This window comes from Paramisgurnus dabryanus, chromosome 11 (genome assembly GCF_030506205.2).
Source record: "Paramisgurnus dabryanus chromosome 11, PD_genome_1.1, whole genome shotgun sequence".
NCBI classification, from domain to species: domain Eukaryota; kingdom Metazoa; phylum Chordata; class Actinopteri; order Cypriniformes; family Cobitidae; genus Paramisgurnus; species Paramisgurnus dabryanus.
In genome coordinates, this window is record NC_133347.1 from 18,960,136 (window position 1) to 18,979,046 (window position 18,911).

Consider the following 18,911-nt stretch of genomic DNA (forward strand, 5'->3'; position numbering starts at 1 on the left):
TATAAAAGTTTTTTCTTTTTTTCTTTAAATCATTAACTGAAAGAATAACACATTTACATGAAAAAGATGACATCCAAATAGATTAAGACTTACAAAATATAAAAAATAGCAGATATTAAAAAAAGACAACAGTTTTTAAAATTTACTTTTAATTAGCTTAACTCAAAATTTACAGTTGAACCAGGTGATTTGTTATTATATTCTGTTTTATTTTGTAGGTTTTTGTTATATATTTAGGGAAGTCAAAGACCTTCCAAATTAAATTAAATCTACTTAAAAACTTAAACATTTTATATTTATAATGTTTTTTATGTCTGTCATAGGAGCGGAGCTGTTTGCATGATCTCTACACCGCATGCCTAACTACATGCCTGTTCTGATAACGTGTAGATCTGTGCATGGGTTTTTAGAATTCCCCTATTGGTTTACATATTAAACATATCAATTTATTACGTTGATATATATGTCTATCACGAAAAGACACCAAATACAAATATAATTTAAATAATGTCAATGTTTTGTATGCTAACAAAAACCCGGAAATAGTATAGTTATGTGACGTGTTTGCGTTCGACTTCCTGCTACGCTGCGCAGACTAATCAAAGTATGACATCAAAGTACCGCGAGAGCAAAATGAAAGCACATGTTTCCAGTCGATCTCGCGGTACTTAAATGTCAAGCGTCAATCAATATGCGCAGCGCTGAATCACCCTAGAAGCGCAGGCAGGTCATCAGTTACTATGGCAGCTCCCACTGCATTGACAGTGAATGCTCGCATGCGAGCATTAGCGTTATATTTTCATCATTGTCAACGATCAAAGCGATGGATTAACCACAAAACAGGCCGAAGAACCTCTTTTGGCCACTTACTGATAAGGTCAGCACTAGATTTACCGTGTCTGGTTCACAAAAGGAGAAACAAATGTTGCTTGCTTGACAGCGTTTCAGTCATGTGTGTTTTTTTATGAACAGCATATCTTCTGGTTTACCTGACGCGGTATTGTTCGTGTAACAATGCTACATAGTCATATAGAAATCGTCTGTGTTAGCGCAATGAATTGTTGAATTTCTTTCATTTGAATATTCCGCCACCACGCGGGTGTCAATGAAACTGTCTCTATAGACGGTTTTTGATCAAGTGCATACTCCATCCAGATGTCAAGCGCAGTGTGTTGTTACATTTTCTATTATGTTTGTCACATAGACATGTTGCCACCGTGGTCTCAGGAACAGAACTCGCCCTTCAGATCCATAAAGAAATCCAAAGTGATATAACAAAGCTAGTGGCCCAAGGCAACAGAAGACCTCACCTTAGTGTTATTCTGGTGGGTGATGACCATGCCAGCCACACTTATGTGAGAAACAAAACAAGAACAGCTTCACTACTTGGTAAGTACATAACGTGTTCCTGTATAGCTCAGTCCATTTACCATTGTGTTAGCAGTGCATAAGGTCAGGGGTTCAAACCAAGGGGAACACACTCCTTAAATGTACACCTTGTAGTGCCTTTTAAATTGCTTTGGATTAAAAGTCTATTAAAAATAAAATTGGATAAAAAATTTAAATGTACATAAATAAAACACAAACAAACTTCCAGTATTGTTTGATATTGTTCAATGACTAATTACATGTTTTAATAATTTGTTTCATGTGAAATAATTTTCAAACATTTAGTAAGGACTTATCCCATTGTGCAATGCCTTTTGCAGTTCATATTAATAATTATTATTTGTTTTTTATTAATATCTTATGCTTTTTTATGTACAAAATGTTTACTGTACACTTACTTTACCAGCACTAATTTATACACTGACTGTTCTATGCATACTGTACACATTATAGTAAGCACGACCTTTGGTCATAATTATCCTCATGATCAAATAATTAATTAAGGTAAGAGTTTAATAATATAATGTCTTTGCAAAACTTTAGTCTTTTAAAGTATTGCCATCCAAATTTACTAGAAAAGATGAAAGACGATGAGACACATATGAACATTATCACTGATTAAAACCTTGCACTTGGTTAATTAATTTTTTTTATTTTGATTTCTTTAATTTGATATTAAACCAATAAACAAAGAAGAACCTAATAAATAAATATACAATAAATATACATTTAAAAGCATTACATTATCGTCACTGCACAGGAGTAAAGTTTAGGTGCAATTTGATGATTGTCCTGCAGGTGACCTTGTTACTCTGTCACTTAGGATGCACTTAGGGATTTTCGATTATTCCAGAGCACTTGATGGTTTTCAAGTGCTACTTAAGATACGATGCTTTTGGGAAACGCAGCCCAGTGTATGTTGTAAGCCTATACTGGGCTCATATAAGACCAATCTACATAAATAATATTTAGATTTATTTTGTTGTTGTGTTTTTTCTATATGTTCCTATGTTTTATAAGTAATATAGAGAATCACAGTTTTCACATTTTACCTTCTGGTCCAGGGAATTGATTCAAATAGAAATAGAAAGAAAAAATTTTTTATACAGCAATGGCTCTCAAATTTTTGGCGTGCAATCCCCCCACCCCCTTGTGTAGAGTGCATCCCTCCCCTAAATAAAATTGCTGACATAAAACAATCTTAAACTTAGAATTTGAATTAAACAAATCATATTAAAAGATGCAATGTAATACAATGATATGACTTTATGATAAATTCATGTCTTTTTATAAAATGTCATAAAACTGGGTCCCGCGGCACCATTTTGTGCCCCCCTTGCCACTTGTTTGGTATACTATACATTAAAATTACATGTCATGTCAAAAGCCTACAGTGCATGTTCAAATTTTCAGTATCAAAAACAGGCCATTATTTAAAAAACTCCAAGGCATTGTGTTGTTGAACTGCGCCCTACAAAATAAATTTTTATGTGGTGCATTGATTAATAGGCATGTCAAGCAGCAGAATCTTCAGGCCAGCATCAGTATCTCAGGAAGAGTTGCTGGATCTGATCGACAAATTTAACAAAGACAGAAACATCAGTGGGTTGCTTGTTCAGCTGCCTCTTCCAGGTAATGTTACTGTTCTGAATCAAATTTTCAGCAAGGTTTTATTTGGTGGTATGTTCTGAAGAAATACACATCATGCAATATGTTGGAGAATATATATTTTTAGGTTTGTAATAGTGAACAATTTATGTCTCTGTCAGGGCACATAAATGAGAGAGCCATATGCAATGCTGTCGCCCCAGAGAAAGATGTTGATGGATTCCACATCGTAAACATTGGGAAACTTTGCTTGGACCAGAGATGCATGATACCAGCAACAGCAGCAGCCGTGTGGGAAATCATCAGAAGAACAGGTCAAATTTAGATTATCTCATAATGAATTTCATAAAGTCACTCCACTTACTGCATATTGTGTTACCTGTGATTATACTTTATTAAACAAGTAACATAGATGAAATCAGTTTATATACCACCACAGCAGGACCATGCATACTTGCCTGGTTTCACAGACAAGGCTAAGGTAAAGCCAGGATTAGGCCTTGGTTACTGGTGTGCATCTTGAGACAGATAAATGGCACTCGCATATTTTAGGATCTGTCAGTGCAAGTTATTTTCAGGTGAGATGGTGTTTTAGTCTAGTACATCCTTAAGTCTTGTCTGTGAAACCGAGGGTACATATATAAACTTAAACTTATGCTCAGGATTTATTCCTACCCACATTTTGTTCCTTTATTGTTCAGGCATTGAAACAGCTGGAAAAAATGTGCTTATTATTGGACGCTCCAAGAATGTAGGAATGCCTATTGCAATGATGCTACATTCAGATAGAAGACATGAACGGCCAGGAGGTGAGATATATTTAATGTCTGTCTGTCTCCGAGTAATCCACAACTTAATTACATTCAGTATGGTTTTTCAGGGACAATTCTCCTGTTTTTATATTAAAAAAGTCAGTCTTAGGACAGTAAGGGACAGTTTCCCGGACAGGGTTTAGATTAATCTAGGACAAGGCCTTAGTTATATTAGGACATTTAAAGTAGTTTTTACATACATACATTACAAAAAACAATAGACCATTTTACTGTTTGTATACAAGGGCGACGTGGCAACGTATGTGCGCGCATATTGGCAACGGAAGTACGGCAAGAATCAGCAGTGAAGCAACCCAGACAGAGAAAGTTATTTTAAAAATATAACTTTATCAACTTTTTCAACACAGCTGCTAGATCCATGTACTATAGTGGAGTGAATAGAAGACGTTAGCAGATGGCCAAATATAAAGTGGCCAGATACATATATTAGTATATAATATTAGTGCAACCAAACGCAACAACCAGACATTTTGATGCTGGGAAACTGTTTTGATAAACTTTCTGAGTTGCTAACACGTTAGAACCACTGGGGAACAACACCACTTTTATTCATTAGATACTAGTTCTTAATCATCAGATACTAGTACCTAAACATTAGATACAAGTAACTAAAAATTAGATACTAGTGCTTATTTATTAGATACCAGTACTTATTCAATAGGTACTAGTATCTATTTATTAGATACTAGTTCTTAATCATCAGATACTAGTACCTAAATATTAGGGGTGTGCAAAAAAATCGATTCACATTTGAATCGCGATTCAAGCGTTGCCGATTCTGAATCGATTCATAGAATTCCAAAAATCGATTCATTCATATTTTTTTTGTAATGCCGTTTTACTATTGTCCTGAAATGAGTTTATCTCAGTATTCCCATAGATGACGCCGCGTCGTATTCACTCTGACGCCTGCACATTCGTCACAGTGTTTCCCACACATTGACTTTACTTGGGTGCTGTGCTTAGTTATATTAACAAGTGTCCAAGTATTTCTGGCGTCAAATTTGGTCTTTTTTGTTTTTCTGTGATGATGACACTCTTTAATAATGACATTTTGTGTGCGACATGATGAGCTCGGTGTCCGTTCACGTGCTCTCTGTTTCGCAATGAATTGGGATGCGACGCGAACAAGCTCGTGTCACATTGTATCCTTCATGTTTCTGAACTTGAGCAGAGTTTTACCATTAGAGGACTTCACGGAGCACCCGCGGACCGTATGGTTCCGGGTTTGTATTTGAAATGGTCAGTCAGGTCCGGGTCAGTCAAAGTTAAATTACTTCGGGTCCCGAGTCTGATTAGTGAGTAAAACCCGAGTCGATCGGAGAATGACCGTGAGCGCTACCGTGCTAAAGCTCGCGTGCAGTTTCAGCGTGCCGACGGTTTCTATGGCGATAAAAACGGGCTCTTTTCTAACATTATTAATAAACCATATCTTTTCCAAAATCTATTGCACTGAACGAGCAAAGCTCAAGCTGACTCAAGATTTACAAAACGCAAAGCTGTAATGTAAAGTCCCCTGTCACTGGGACAGCAAGTAGACTTTTGAATCTGAAATAATGAGTGGATTTAGCTTTTTTTAATTGGCAAGAGAGAAATAGAGAGGCACTTTCCTTGCTTCTGCTCTATCTAATAGACATAATAACCATTATAACACCAGTCACATTTATAATCTATAGACCTGCACTGTCTATCATTCATATACTATATTATTGTATTTAATAGAGTTTGATAAAAGGGGTCATCTAATTGCTTCATATCAGTTTTTATTTTTGCATAAAGACATAAAGTAATATCAAACTACATTTAATTTGTTGTGTTTCTTTTCTTTAAAATTGTATATCTCCTACAATCAGTCACATAGGAAGAAGTAAACTACATTTACATACTGTGAATCGTTTTTTAAAATCAAGAATCGTTTTTGAATCGAAAATCGATTTTGAATCGAATCTTGAGCCTAAGAATCGGAATCGGATCGAATCGTGAAATTTTCTGAATCGTGCACCCCTACTAAATATTATATACAAGTAACTAAAAATTAAATACTAGTGCTTATTTATTAGATACCAGTACTTATTCAATAGGTACTAGTATCTATTTTTTAGATACTAGTTCTTAATCATCAGATACAAATGATTCATTGGATTAACTCAATAAAATTGTGGGCAGGATTTCCATCCAATATGATTGTGTACCCCTAACTCATAAAAAACTGCTTTACACAATAAAAATATATTGAGTTAGTCCAACTCAATTTAAAATAAATGGCAATACTCAATTAGTTTCTTCAACTCAATTTAGTGTAATCTGAATAACTTGATTTAGCGTATTTTGAATAACACAATGTAGTGTAGTCTGAATAACTCATTTCTGTTATTGTATATAAAACGTTTTTATTTCATACTAATTAGCATAAGCACATGTTAGCATGCTAATAATAACATATTATACTTTGGATAAGCATGTGAGAAGAGACTGATCTCCAAACAGGCATTAACAAAGTTAGTGCTCATTGAGAGAAATACGTCACATCCACAACCTAACCAAAAGCGCCACTCTTCTGCACGATGGTAACCAAACAATTTGAAAACACAAACGCTTCTAAATCAATAAGATAAATGGACATTAAACACTATTAAGTCTTTCTCTTTACCTAAAAATGCATAAAATATCACTTAAATAAAAAAAATTACTCTCCAAAAGCAGTTGCATGCAAAGCATGCTGGGAAATTATTTTTCCAGAACCCAGACTCAAACTAATTGTGTTAACGCAATTAAAAACAAATCAATAAATTATTGTACATATTCATTTTGTGTTAGACTAATTAAATATATATACTTATTGCTCTTAATGAGGTATTTTTTATTAATTGAACACAATTTTAATGTGTCATTTCTAAGAAGGGCTTGAATCATTTTTTTTTTTTAGTAACATTAGATAGAAGTAACAAAAAATTAGATACTAGTGTTTCTTTATTAGATACCAGAACTTATTCACTAGATACTAGCATCTATTTATTAGATACTAGTTCTTAATCATCAGATACTAGTACCTAAACATTATATACAAGTAACTAAAAATTAAATACTAGTGCTTATTTATTAGATACTAGTACTTATTAATTAGTTACTAGTAGTCATTCAATAGATATTAGTACTTATTGGAATAGTGACTAGTAATTATTCCATTGTTACTAGTAAAAAATGTAAAAAATTTCACATTGATTTCTATGAAGATCGGTCATTCAGATTTTAATTATTCAATTCTGACTAGTATGTATTCCAATAGTCACTGGTACCTAAACATTAGATACTAGTGCTTCTTTATTAGATACTAGTTCTTTTTCATTAGATACTAGTACTTATTAGATACTAGTGCCTATTAAACAAATATCAGTACTTTTTCGTAAGATACTAGTACCTTTTTAAATAGATACTAGTTCTTATTTATTAGATTATGGTAATTAGCTACTAGTATTTTACATGTAATATAATCATTTTAGATATTTTTGTCTTTAGATAAACTAAACTGGGAATTACACATTATCATCAATGTAGATACAAAGAAATTTTGTATTACACACTGTCTCAATTTCTAAATTATTAATTTTGATTGGTTCCTCAATTTTTCTATTACCAAAATAATTGCATTTTATTTCCTGTGAGTGTAGATTGATGAAGCATGCACAGGGTTACACTGTTCTTGTCATTTTGACACACCAGGTACCAGGTAGCAAAGGCATCCAGCAAAGGGCAAACTATCAGCCAAATACTTATGCGATACATGATTAACTTTTCATTACAAAATCTAAGAACATGCATTACAGTACATACTCTGCTTTAAGACAGCACAACTTTTAACCTGCAAGTTGACCTATTATTTAGCCACTCTGCCAAAAAATGTCAAAACCTAAGTAAACCTTAACAGCACGTACCACAAAGCAAGTAGAGATTTGCAGAGTCATGATTTGCTAACAAATAAAAGATTATGAAACTGGACACAATGTTATTCATTCAATATTCAATAGTACTTGAGCTGGACGTACAGAAAGTCACTACAAACAGATCATTTTGTGAAAAGAGAGTCTTAAAAATACTGTTTTATATTGTCCTGTTTTTTCAATATTGCAAAACATTTTTAAAAGCAACATGTTTTCAATTTTGATCAATAACCCAAAGCCCAGTCACCTTGCTTGTTAAGGGGGAGTGAGATTCACTGAATAAACCCTGCATGTAACCACTATTGATTTTTACACTTAACCTGGCGTAATCTTTTTTTAACTTATAATAAATATATTTAATAAATATTGTTTGATTTAACAATGATGTGTCTATTATTAATTAAGAATTACCAAATAATGAACCATTTTATATATGTGTGGAAGAAATAAATAGTGAGAAAACCTTATTTCCCAAAAAAAACCTTTATTTCCAAATAAAATTCCTAAAATGCTATCAATTACTTTTACTGTTGGCATGTTTGTTATTGAATCAGCTCAAATGTTTCAAACAAAGCCCATTTAACCGTTTACCATTTCCTTAATTTCTTTATGATATCTTCCCGAAAGATGATTTATGGATGTTCTCAAAATTAAGGAAGGGGAGTGGCCGGATGCTCTTTCATTTTGCCTGTTTGTGATCGGTCGGAGTAGAAGTAGAGAGATTTGTCTACGTATCAAAGATGAAAAGTGATGTTAAAAGGGATTTGGCTCAGCACATGAAACACAAGACGTGCTTAAATAAAGTTGTGAAATCAGTCACTTTCCTAGTAGGCTTGTGCTTCGACATGTAGAAAATTCCTTTTAGGTTGATAGAAACAGTTGTGCTCAGTCCTGCATAACCCTGCACATTCTCATGTGTGACTAAGTCTCATTGTTATAAAAATGTTTCTTATTTCCTGAAGTTCCACCTTTTGATAAGCATCTTAAAGTAGGATCTTCAAAAAAGACTAAAATTCTGTTGAACCTGGTCTTACACAATTACCAAGGGCAATTCTAGGCTTAGGTCCCAGTAAGGATATGATTTTAAAATATATAAAAATTGTTTGAATACTATGACTAGATTTTATACTAACCTATTGCAGTATTGCACTGTATTAAATAAGATGGGTATAACATTTGGGCACATTTATTTTTGTGTATTGACCCAAATACCAGACTAAATTTCACTGTACAATCATGCACGCACGCACACACACACACAGACAGATTCTCAGTACAACCACAAACTTTTACTCTTTGCATTTCTGTGTTTAAGTAATAACCCCAGTGACAGAATGTAACCACAAACATATAAAAATACTACTGGAAATATTGAACAATGTACCCAACTATGCTGGGGTTCAGTATTATAAAATGAAAAAAAAAAAAAAAAAATATATATATATATATATATATATATATATATATATATATTCTGTGCATGACTGCATTTTCATCTAATACCACATCCACAATAGGGTTTAAATTTTCATATGAACATAATATGACTAAACATTATATGCTTTTTAAAGAATACCTTCATGACACACATGGGATGCATTTTTTAATCTCCAAAAGTGGACGCATGGTCACCCTTCTTAAAGGGGCAATAAGTAGGCTTTACCATATCTAGTGGTGAAATTGTATTTTGCATTTAAACGAACAGTGCTCTCTAGCGCCTCGCCTTTCCAAATGCGTGTTGCAACTACGGTAGCCGTTATGTAATCATAGATCTTCTTGTCCGTTGCAGCTGGTTCACGTGTTCTGAATGAAAACGCGTTGTGGAAACACGTTGGTAGGCTAGTGTTTTTGTCCCTCTCTGCTATTATAGTTTATCAATACGGTGGAACGAAATGAAAGCCTCCTTGGACTTACCCGTTCAATGTAAGTAAAGAGCAGAAATTCTAAGCTGCCAGAGGTCATTTGACACCAACGAGGACATATTTATGAATAAAAACATTGATTTTAATTAATAAACACTTAAAACCCTACTTACTGTCCCTTTAAAGCAGATATCTCTAAAATGTGGTGCTGTGAAGGTGCTTGCATAGTGACAGTGCCATACATGATTAACAAGAAGTGATAGCTTTGGTGTATGCAGTAATGCACAGTTATACAATCTGAAATTTTTTTGATAAGATTAAGAAACCATTCAGGCCAGTGACTTCTTTTTTCGAGGGTGCTCGATGCAAAGTTCGTCACAACATGTATGTAGCCCGCAATGTGTGGTCCCTTTTTCAAAATATGTGTACGACGCGTCAAGTGATTCTATGTGCATCACGTGTCTTGTCAAAATAAGTGCCTGCTGCAGACGCGTCTAAAGGGTTTATGATAAAAGAGATGCTCGCGTTTGCCAGATACTCGCATCATCTCATGCCTAATCAGAGTTTACTGTTAAAGGAGTGTCTTTCATATTTTGTGAATGTGAGCGTCTCTTTTATTATAAACGGTTTTGACGCGTGTGCAGCAGGCACTTATTTTGACAAAACACGTGATGCACATGATTCACATGACGCAACAAACACACATTTTGAAAACGCAAACTACAAACTGTCATGATCTAGTTTCTCTCTCTCTCTCTCTCTACATACACTCACACATAACACAAACATAATACTCGCAACACTTATATTGAATTAACGCCACCTGAATGAGCAGTCGCCACTGATTCAGCCCATAGTACCTATGCTTAAGTTTATACAGTAGTCGTTTGCACAGCCCACTTTTGTCACTTACTTTCCCTTCAGGTACTTCATACATAAAACCATTATTCACACTCACTAAATTAAACTTTTTGGGTTTTTTGAAGTTTCGATTCAAAGTCTTCTTTATATGGTGTTTACAGTATATTTTTTATGGTATAAAAATATGATTTTAGAGCTAAAACTGTTTTAAACTTAATTTAAAACATGACACAAATAATCCTAACTGATTACTGTTATTACACATATTTGCTTCTTTAATACTTTATTTTCTTTCATTAATTACATGTACATGAAGTAATACAACCACTAACTCTCCTGATGTGTATTATATCTTCCAGGTGATGCTACAGTTATCATTGCTCATAGATGTACTCCTCTACCACGACTGAAGGAACTTGGCAGTCTGGCTGACATAGTGATTGCGGCTGCAGGTCAGGCTTTGTGTCAAATTTAGATTCGCCAATTACATTAGGGTGGTCCTTATTTTTCAACTTTTAAAAGTTTATGCTCTCACCCCACCAATATGTTTGAATAAATAAATAAAATAAAAATTCAATATATATTAATATAAAAAAGACCTTTGAAGTTTAACACATTTGTGCTAGCATGTTTAATTGTTTAATAATATACTTATGGCAGCAATGGACTTATTTGACCATGCTCCATCCAATTAAAACTCCTGTTTTAGTTGTGATATGTCTTTCAAACCAAGAAAGCTTCAATGTGAATGAAGCACAATAGACAATATACACTGAGACAATGGCTGAAGCAACACGAAGCAAGTCTGGTATATGGTTATTCGGATCAGAAGAGACTGAAATAACTGGAACAAAGTTACCCTCCAAGAAGCAAGTTTTATGGTACAGTTTTCGCAAAAATATGTGATTTGGAAGTATTCAAAGGCTTTGAGCAACCTCTAGATCAGGGGTTTTCAAACTTTTTGTGTGTGTGGACCACTATTTGTAATCAAGAATTTTGGCGGACCACCTCATAATACTCATAATAAAATATGTCTACACAAAGTCCTGAATTAATCTGCACCTCTTAGGCTTACTAGCACTAAAACTATAACTGGTCATCACATCAGTATAACAGGTTTGTTAAAAGAAAGTTTGTTGCACAAAACGGCTGCCACATATTTTATTTATTTATTTACTCAAGCATAAGGGCGTGGTTCATTTGAACAACTGGCTTATTTCCATAGCAATGGAGTAATATGAAATCCATACAGTAACCAGAACACAGATGTAGTTAACATATCAAAACCTTTGGCGATTTTAGGGGATTATTAATCTTCAGAGTTTTGCAAGTCCACTTAACAGCACATCCGCAAAACATTTCAGAAACGCAAGATCAAGAAACTAACTGGAAATTAAAATAATAACAGGCCTTATTCATTCCATTTATAAAAACTTTGTTTCATATAAATTGCCTATAAAGGCTTAACTTGACAATTAAATTTTAAATGTATATCAATATTCTGCTTATATCTATATTCTTTATATACATATTCTTAAAAAATATATTATTTTATATTTTATTTAGCCTTTACAAGGACCACCTGCAGTACCCTCATGGACCACTAGTGGTCTGCAGACCACAGTTACTTAACCTAAGAAAATAAGTCTAGTTTTGCTCATCAAGAAAATGCATCTTAATTTAAGAATTTTTAGATATTTCTACTAAAAACAAGAAAAAAAAAAATACTAAGTAAGAAAGTCATTTTTTGCAGTGTGAAATAAATTTTGAAATGCTAAAAATAAATATATTTCCAAATACAAAAATATATTCCATGGAGCATTACATTCTACAAAATGTATTTAGCATATATTTAAAATATATTTTAACCCATTTTTGCCATATGGGATTTAAAATTATAAATGTATTTGCTTGCCCTTGAAATACATTTTGAAATATATGTTGATATATGTATTTCCGAATACAAAAATATATTTTATTGAACATTACTTTCTACAAAATGTACTAAGCACATATTTAAAATATATTTTTGGTCAGAGAATTTTTTTTCCGTGTGGTTTTAATTTCACTTTACTTTGCGAAAAGAATAACAGTTTAGGCATACCCCTTATGATTATTATTAGGAGTACTTTCAGTTTTTGCATTACAAATGCAATTGATTTTTGATACAAATTGTTTTAAACTTTTTTGGCATTGTTGATAAAATAAAAAAATGATTTTGTTTGAATACAACAGGTGCGCCTCACTTGATAACAGCAGATATGGTTAAAGAGGGAGCTATGGTAATTGATGTTGGCATCAATCGTATCCAGGACCCTGCCACTGGTAAACTTTGTCTGGTTGGAGATGTGGACTTTGAAGGTAAATGTCATATGGTAAAATCTCCGAACCTGACTGTGATTTCCTCTATTTCTTAGTGACACTTGATATTATTTCATAATTGATATCTACAGTACCTGTTTTCAAAAGTAAAAGTTTTTGTTGTGTGCGTCAGTCAGTATATTTGAGATCCAGTTTCCTCGTGATTACAGTGATAGTCGAAACCTGCAAATTTATTTCATTATGATCCTGGTTTCCGTTACCACAAAACCCCTCAGGGCGGGTTACAGCACACCTAAAAAGTCACTTGGCAACAAGACTTATATTTTGCCCTCCTGTGGAAGTTTACTTCTACAAGTACTGCAATACAAGTACTTCTTGTCTTACGCAGAGGTTATCGTGTCATTTAAGGTGTAACAATAGACGTTTATTCTTTTGTTTTAAATCAGCAGTGAAGGAGAAGGCTGGATTTATCACTCCTGTGCCCGGTGGAGTCGGTCCAATGACCATCGCCATGGTGATGAAAAACACAGTCACCGCGGCCAAAAATTCACCAACATACTGAGAAGAAACAAGACGACGCTATCATTAAAAGTGGACAGGATTCAAGCCATTTCACAATCTGGATTTATTTAATTAGCACATATCCTGATTGTAAACGCAAGCCCCTGCAAGCTCCCCCTTTTACATCCTTCCCTGCCCGTCAGCAAGCTGTAACAGGCCTTTTGTTGCTGGCATGGCAGCCAAGCGTGTCACTGACGCCAACTACACCCTATTTTTATTTTTTTTACCTCTGTAATAACCATTAGGATGATACATCCTCACAGATACTGAAGAATTGTTGCCTGTGTTACCGCAGGTGTTCTCTCAAAACCTTGAAAATCAGGGGTTTGTATAAGTGTTATAACTTGTTATAACAAGTGCTTCCCTACTGTAATAATGCAACCCAAGAGCAAGGACAGGAGGTTTGCTTACGTCACTCATAGCAGTTTCGGTAGGTGCTTACAGTTGGCTTCATTGAGGTTAATTGGCGGTTATTAGATGACTGACAGACGGAGCTGTTAGACGCTGAAATGAAAGGTCGGCAGCATTGAAGACATTGAAAAGGTTTAATATTTTCTCAGGAAACATTTCTTAAAGCACCATTTGAATTAAGAATAACAAAATGTCAAAACTAAACATGAATCCTGCTGTATTTATTTATTTATCTACTGTATGTATGCACACACTGGGTAAATAGTGGACTGAACACACCGCTGGGTTAAAAAAATGACATAATGCTGTTTTTTGTTACCCAGCCATCGGTTGTAATAACAGCATTTTGTTCAATGTTTACCCAAAATGGGTTAAAACAACCAATTGGTCATTGCGAGTGTGGTTCATTGTTGTTATTTATTTAGAAATGTTTGCATTTTTGTTACATACTTGTTTTTGTATAGAACATATTTACAGTATTTATGATTTCTATTGCCATAAAGGCATTTGATACAATTTCTGTTGTTCAGTCATTTATGTAAATGTACACATTCCAAAATAGTATATGTATTGAAGGTTCCCATACAACAATTTATAAGTTGAGCAGGACTCTTGGACTGTATTTATTAGTGTAAATAATGTTAATGCAGCGTTCGAAGAATAAGACAGAAATTAAACACTGAATTGAACATGAAGTAGTTTAGTGCAGGGGTTTGGGGGGCAGTTTAATGAACTTTTTTTTTTAAATATATTTATCACATTTATTTATTGAGGTTTAAATTAAAAACATATATTTGAGATTTGTTTGAGTTTGTAAGTTTGAGATGTCATACATTTTCTTTCACGAAGAGGATGCACCCTACACAAGGGTGCTGCATGCTGAAAAGTTTAACAACTGGTTTAGTTTATTATTTAGCTACTAAAAAAAAAATTATACAGATGACATAAACTTTCTTAACAATGAGAGCCACTAAAACAAATGCAACACCTGATTCAGTAAACCACAAAAATACTGAAGTGTCAGTATTTGAAAACAACTGCTTAAACACATGTACAATTATAAAGAGGGGACAAAAGTATCCCTCTTTAGTTAACAAAGAGGAATACCAAAAAACAAAATAAAAAACTTTTCAACACAATACTGAGCAAAACTCTTAGGCCATCATCACCAGACTTGTTTTAGAAGTTTTAATGTCCATCCATATTTATTTTTCAATCTATTTTATTAAGATACAAACAGAAAATAGGAAATATGTACAAAAAAATATATTTTTTTCAGGACTAAATGTCTTCTTTAGGCATCGTCTGTGTTTAGTGTGACCTCTCTTGAATGAAGTAAAAATTACTTTAAAATGAGAAATTAGTATTTAATTTTATTTAGGTTTAAGAGATCCTGCGGTTTCCTGCTATTGCTCAAGTGGAAGGGGAGTTTATCCCAAAAACTTCACACTTTTTTTTTTTTTTATACAGTTTTTAATACTATATAGACATTTCCTGTATGTTCTGGATGTATTCTAAAGAGACTGAGAAACAATTTAATATGATCACTATACCATTGCAAAAACAACAAATCTAATTCTGGCATGGTGGCCTAAGACTTGTATATTCAACAAAATTAACTAATTTCTAACGTATTTCTATCGCAATTCTTTATACAGAATTGTTGAAAGTATATACAAGTATATCATAAGTAGCCTATCTGTATTTAAATGACTAAAACATATCAGTAATATAGTAATTTAAAAGGGGCATTTTACAAGACTTTTTTTAAGATGTCAAACAAATCTTTAAGTACGTATGTGAAGTTCTAGCCAAAATACCATATAGATAATTTATTATAACATGTTAAAATTGCCACTTTGTAGCTGTGAGCAAAAATATGGCGTTTTGGGTGTGTCCTTTAAAATGCAAATGAGCTGATCTCTGCACTAAATGGCAGTGCCGTGTTTGGATAGTGCAAATTAAGGGGCGGTATTAACCCCTGCTGACATCACAAGGGGCTATTTTTTCACATGCTTGCAGAGAATGGTTTACCAAAACTTAGTAACTGGGTTGCTCTTTTTCACATTTTCTATGTTGATAGAAGCACTGGGGACCCAATTATAGCACTTAAACATGGAAACGTCAGATTTTCATGATATGTCCCCTTTAATGACAATAATTAAATAAAGTAATAAATAATAATTAATAATTTAAACACTGATTAAATGTCACACATGAAAATAATGCTGTAAGGATCATATATTGCTGAAGATATTCTTTTAGCGTTCAATATATTATATATTTCATACAACGGCTGTATAATAAAGATTTGTTTCTTATCTCCAATATCAAAGAAACCTGGAAAGTAGTACAGAAGATAAATCCCAGTAATGTAAAGATTTTAAATGCCAGATGTTATAAAGGGGCAGAAGTCAAACATTTTAAATTTGATTTCCTTGAGAAAATATTTAATATCGATAAATTCAGATTATACTTTGATAGTTTCAGAAAATGCTATTCTGTTGTCATTGTCAGTCAGCCAACTCAAAATATTCACACGGTATAAGTTCTGATGCGTATCCAATAAGAAGTATTTGATATTTTGTTTATATTTTGTACATAACAGAACTACAGTATGCCAAGAATTAAGAGTCAGCCGTTGTTGTCAAATACTTTCATCAACACAAGAATGAGAACACGTCTGTGCACGCTGCTCGCCTGTGGACCAGGAAGTGATGCGTGGCCATATACAGACCTAGGAAAATATTCTGGAATAGAATGCAGGTACTGTATGTAACCCGTAGCTTTGATTGGCTACCTTTAGTGACGCACAAAAGGATGTGCAAGGACGTTATATATTCTGAGGAACAGTATTTTTTATCTGGAGAGCAGCTGAACTTTGACAAAAACTGAGAAGACCAAGAATCTCCAAATCTAATCAAAGGCCCATCATGACAGGGACAGCGAATCAAAGGTGTTTAGGTCACGGTGAGTCATTAGCTTTAATACTCAGCATTCCACAGCAGATATCCACAGGGATCTTCTGTTTCAAACACAAAGTTAACTGAATCATAACGTCTTATGTTTTAATGTTTTCCCCAAACTGCAGCAATATTCGGAGTGATTGTGGTGTTAGCCGGATGTGCATATGGACAAACTAATGACACCTCAAAAGATGTATTCCTAGTCAACACAACACAACTTTTTAGTAATGGTAAGTACTTATTTACTACAATTGCACACATCCAAAAGTATGTAAAAAGTTTTATTACTTATTTTAGTTCGTTTTTCAGTGAAATCTTTTCAATGATACACATTTTAGGATGCAGAATGTGACATTAAGTTAAAATAAATCCCTTAAGAAAATTTCGTAACTACGTACATCATTAAGGCTTCCCTTAACTTCTGGGGTTTGTTGCAGCTGATATTTATATTACAGAACAAAACCTGAATTCAGATGAATGTTTTGTAAAGAATGTAGTTTAGAGCTGTCGGCATGTGGACACAAGTCTAAATACCTGTCAGTTAAACTCACTTTCCTTCATACTTTTCAAGTGAATTTCTCTGGGTGTGTTTATCTCTGCAGGAAGTGGAGAGGCGCCACAAGTTTTAGCTATTCAAAGGCCCTGTGGCCCTAAACATGAAGGATATTGTTTAAATGGCGTGTGCACCTTCTCACCTGAAATGAATACCCCCATCTGTAGGTAAGACCTGACACAATCTTATATTAACACAAGATCTTGATCCAGATGACCAAATCCTAAACCTTCACTGACAGACATCATTTTCACTCTCTTCAGGTGTTACCCCATGTACCAGGGTGTGCGCTGTGAACATATTACTATGACTTCCACCAACCTTTCCAGATCTGAGGAAGTCATTGGAATTACCTGTGGTGTCATTTTATTACTTGGAGCCCTCGTTGCCCTCATAGTGTACTGCTACTTGTGGAAAAGGTAAAGTGTAACAATATTTCATACACTTTAAAAAAAATCCTGGGTTATTTTCGACCCCGCACTGGGTCAAAAAGGGACAAACCCAACTGATTTATATTTAACCCAACAATGAGTTAAATCAACCCAGCATTTTGGGTTGAAACCATCCAGCATAGGTTAAATTACAACCTTCTTTGTCCGAATGCTGGGTTGAAAATATCCCAACACTTTTTTTGGAGTGTACAGTTAATGCTCTGTTTTTACTTATTTAAACTATAAGCACAATATTATTAGGTAACTACCGTGCAATAAAATATATTAAATTATTATTAATAAACAAATTATTGAATCATTTTTTAACACATTATTAAAAATTTTATTTTTTATTAACCAATTATAATTTGTTTTTCACATGTGCAGGAAGTCATCACCACCTTACAAGAACTATGGCTCTGAGAACTCCGTGTAATAAAGTTTTATGTCTGGGACAGAATTAAAAAAGACATTTACAGAAAGAAAGACAGGTTGGATTGCACCATCTAGTGAAAAGACAAAGAAATGGCAAGAAACAAAATCTGGAGTTACACTTTATATGATATTTTTATTAGGGATGCATCTATATGTAATAATATAATATGAAGTATGACTACATGTTCCGTTTATCATTTACCTTTTTTTAGTTCAGATTCATAAGGTCTTGTTTATTCACCAGCAAATGTCACATGCTGCCTCTTTAATGAATGTACTGTATGATGTATGTGCACTTGGATATTTATTGTATAAACTGCATGTTAATGCTAAACATAAACTGTACTAATATATTTGTGTCATATATTTATTTATTGCTGTTTGCATTAAAAAAAACTTCATAAAAAGTTCAAAGCTATGTCTTTTTTTATTACTCTAGGACGGTAGATCAATGTTAGTGTGCTGTGATACTCACTACACCGCTGTGTGGCTTTGGCCAATCAAAAGAGACGCTTTAGCGTTAAAGAAATGTACCCATCTTATTATCTGCCAGGTGAAAATATTACATGGTTTGAGGTATTAGTAATCTCACATATAGTGTGATGTTTAACATTTAATCACTTTAAGCCAAGTGTCATCTTTGTAATATAGAACTACAATAATTGATGTCTACTTTAGCCAATCTTAATTTTAAAATATAAAAGTGTTCTGTTGGTAATATTGACTGAGGTTGACACAAGG

At 33.6% G+C, this 18,911-nt stretch overlaps 2 protein-coding genes across 4 annotated transcripts; both read left to right on the forward strand.

Moving 5' to 3' along the window:
- Positions 1–736: 736 nt before the first annotated feature.
- mthfd2l (methylenetetrahydrofolate dehydrogenase (NADP+ dependent) 2 like) lies at positions 737–14,470 on the forward strand. 3 transcript variants are annotated; one of them, XM_065272153.2, is made up of 8 exons: positions 737–877; positions 1,205–1,389; positions 2,899–3,021; positions 3,159–3,311; positions 3,699–3,806; positions 10,851–10,943; positions 12,727–12,852; positions 13,263–14,470. In XM_065272153.2, the coding sequence occupies exons 1-8, from the start codon at positions 741–743 to the stop codon at positions 13,373–13,375; spliced, it is 1,038 nt and encodes a 345-aa protein (XP_065128225.2). In that variant the 5' UTR covers positions 737–740; the 3' UTR covers positions 13,376–14,470. The 3 variants fall into 3 exon arrangements, with proteins under 3 accessions (XP_065128225.2, XP_065128224.2, XP_065128226.2); XM_065272152.2 differs by having other exon boundaries at positions 13,260–14,469; XM_065272154.2 differs by lacking the exon at positions 12,727–12,852 and having other exon boundaries at positions 13,260–14,469.
- Positions 14,471–16,607: 2,137 nt separating this feature from the next.
- On the forward strand, positions 16,608–18,588 carry epgn (epithelial mitogen homolog (mouse)). Its single transcript, XM_065272156.2, has 5 exons — positions 16,608–16,755; positions 16,877–16,981; positions 17,354–17,471; positions 17,568–17,723; positions 18,123–18,588. Exons 1-5 carry the CDS (start codon positions 16,719–16,721, stop codon positions 18,169–18,171), a joined length of 465 nt encoding a protein of 154 aa, XP_065128228.2. The 5' UTR covers positions 16,608–16,718; the 3' UTR covers positions 18,172–18,588.
- Positions 18,589–18,911: the final 323 nt, after the last annotated feature.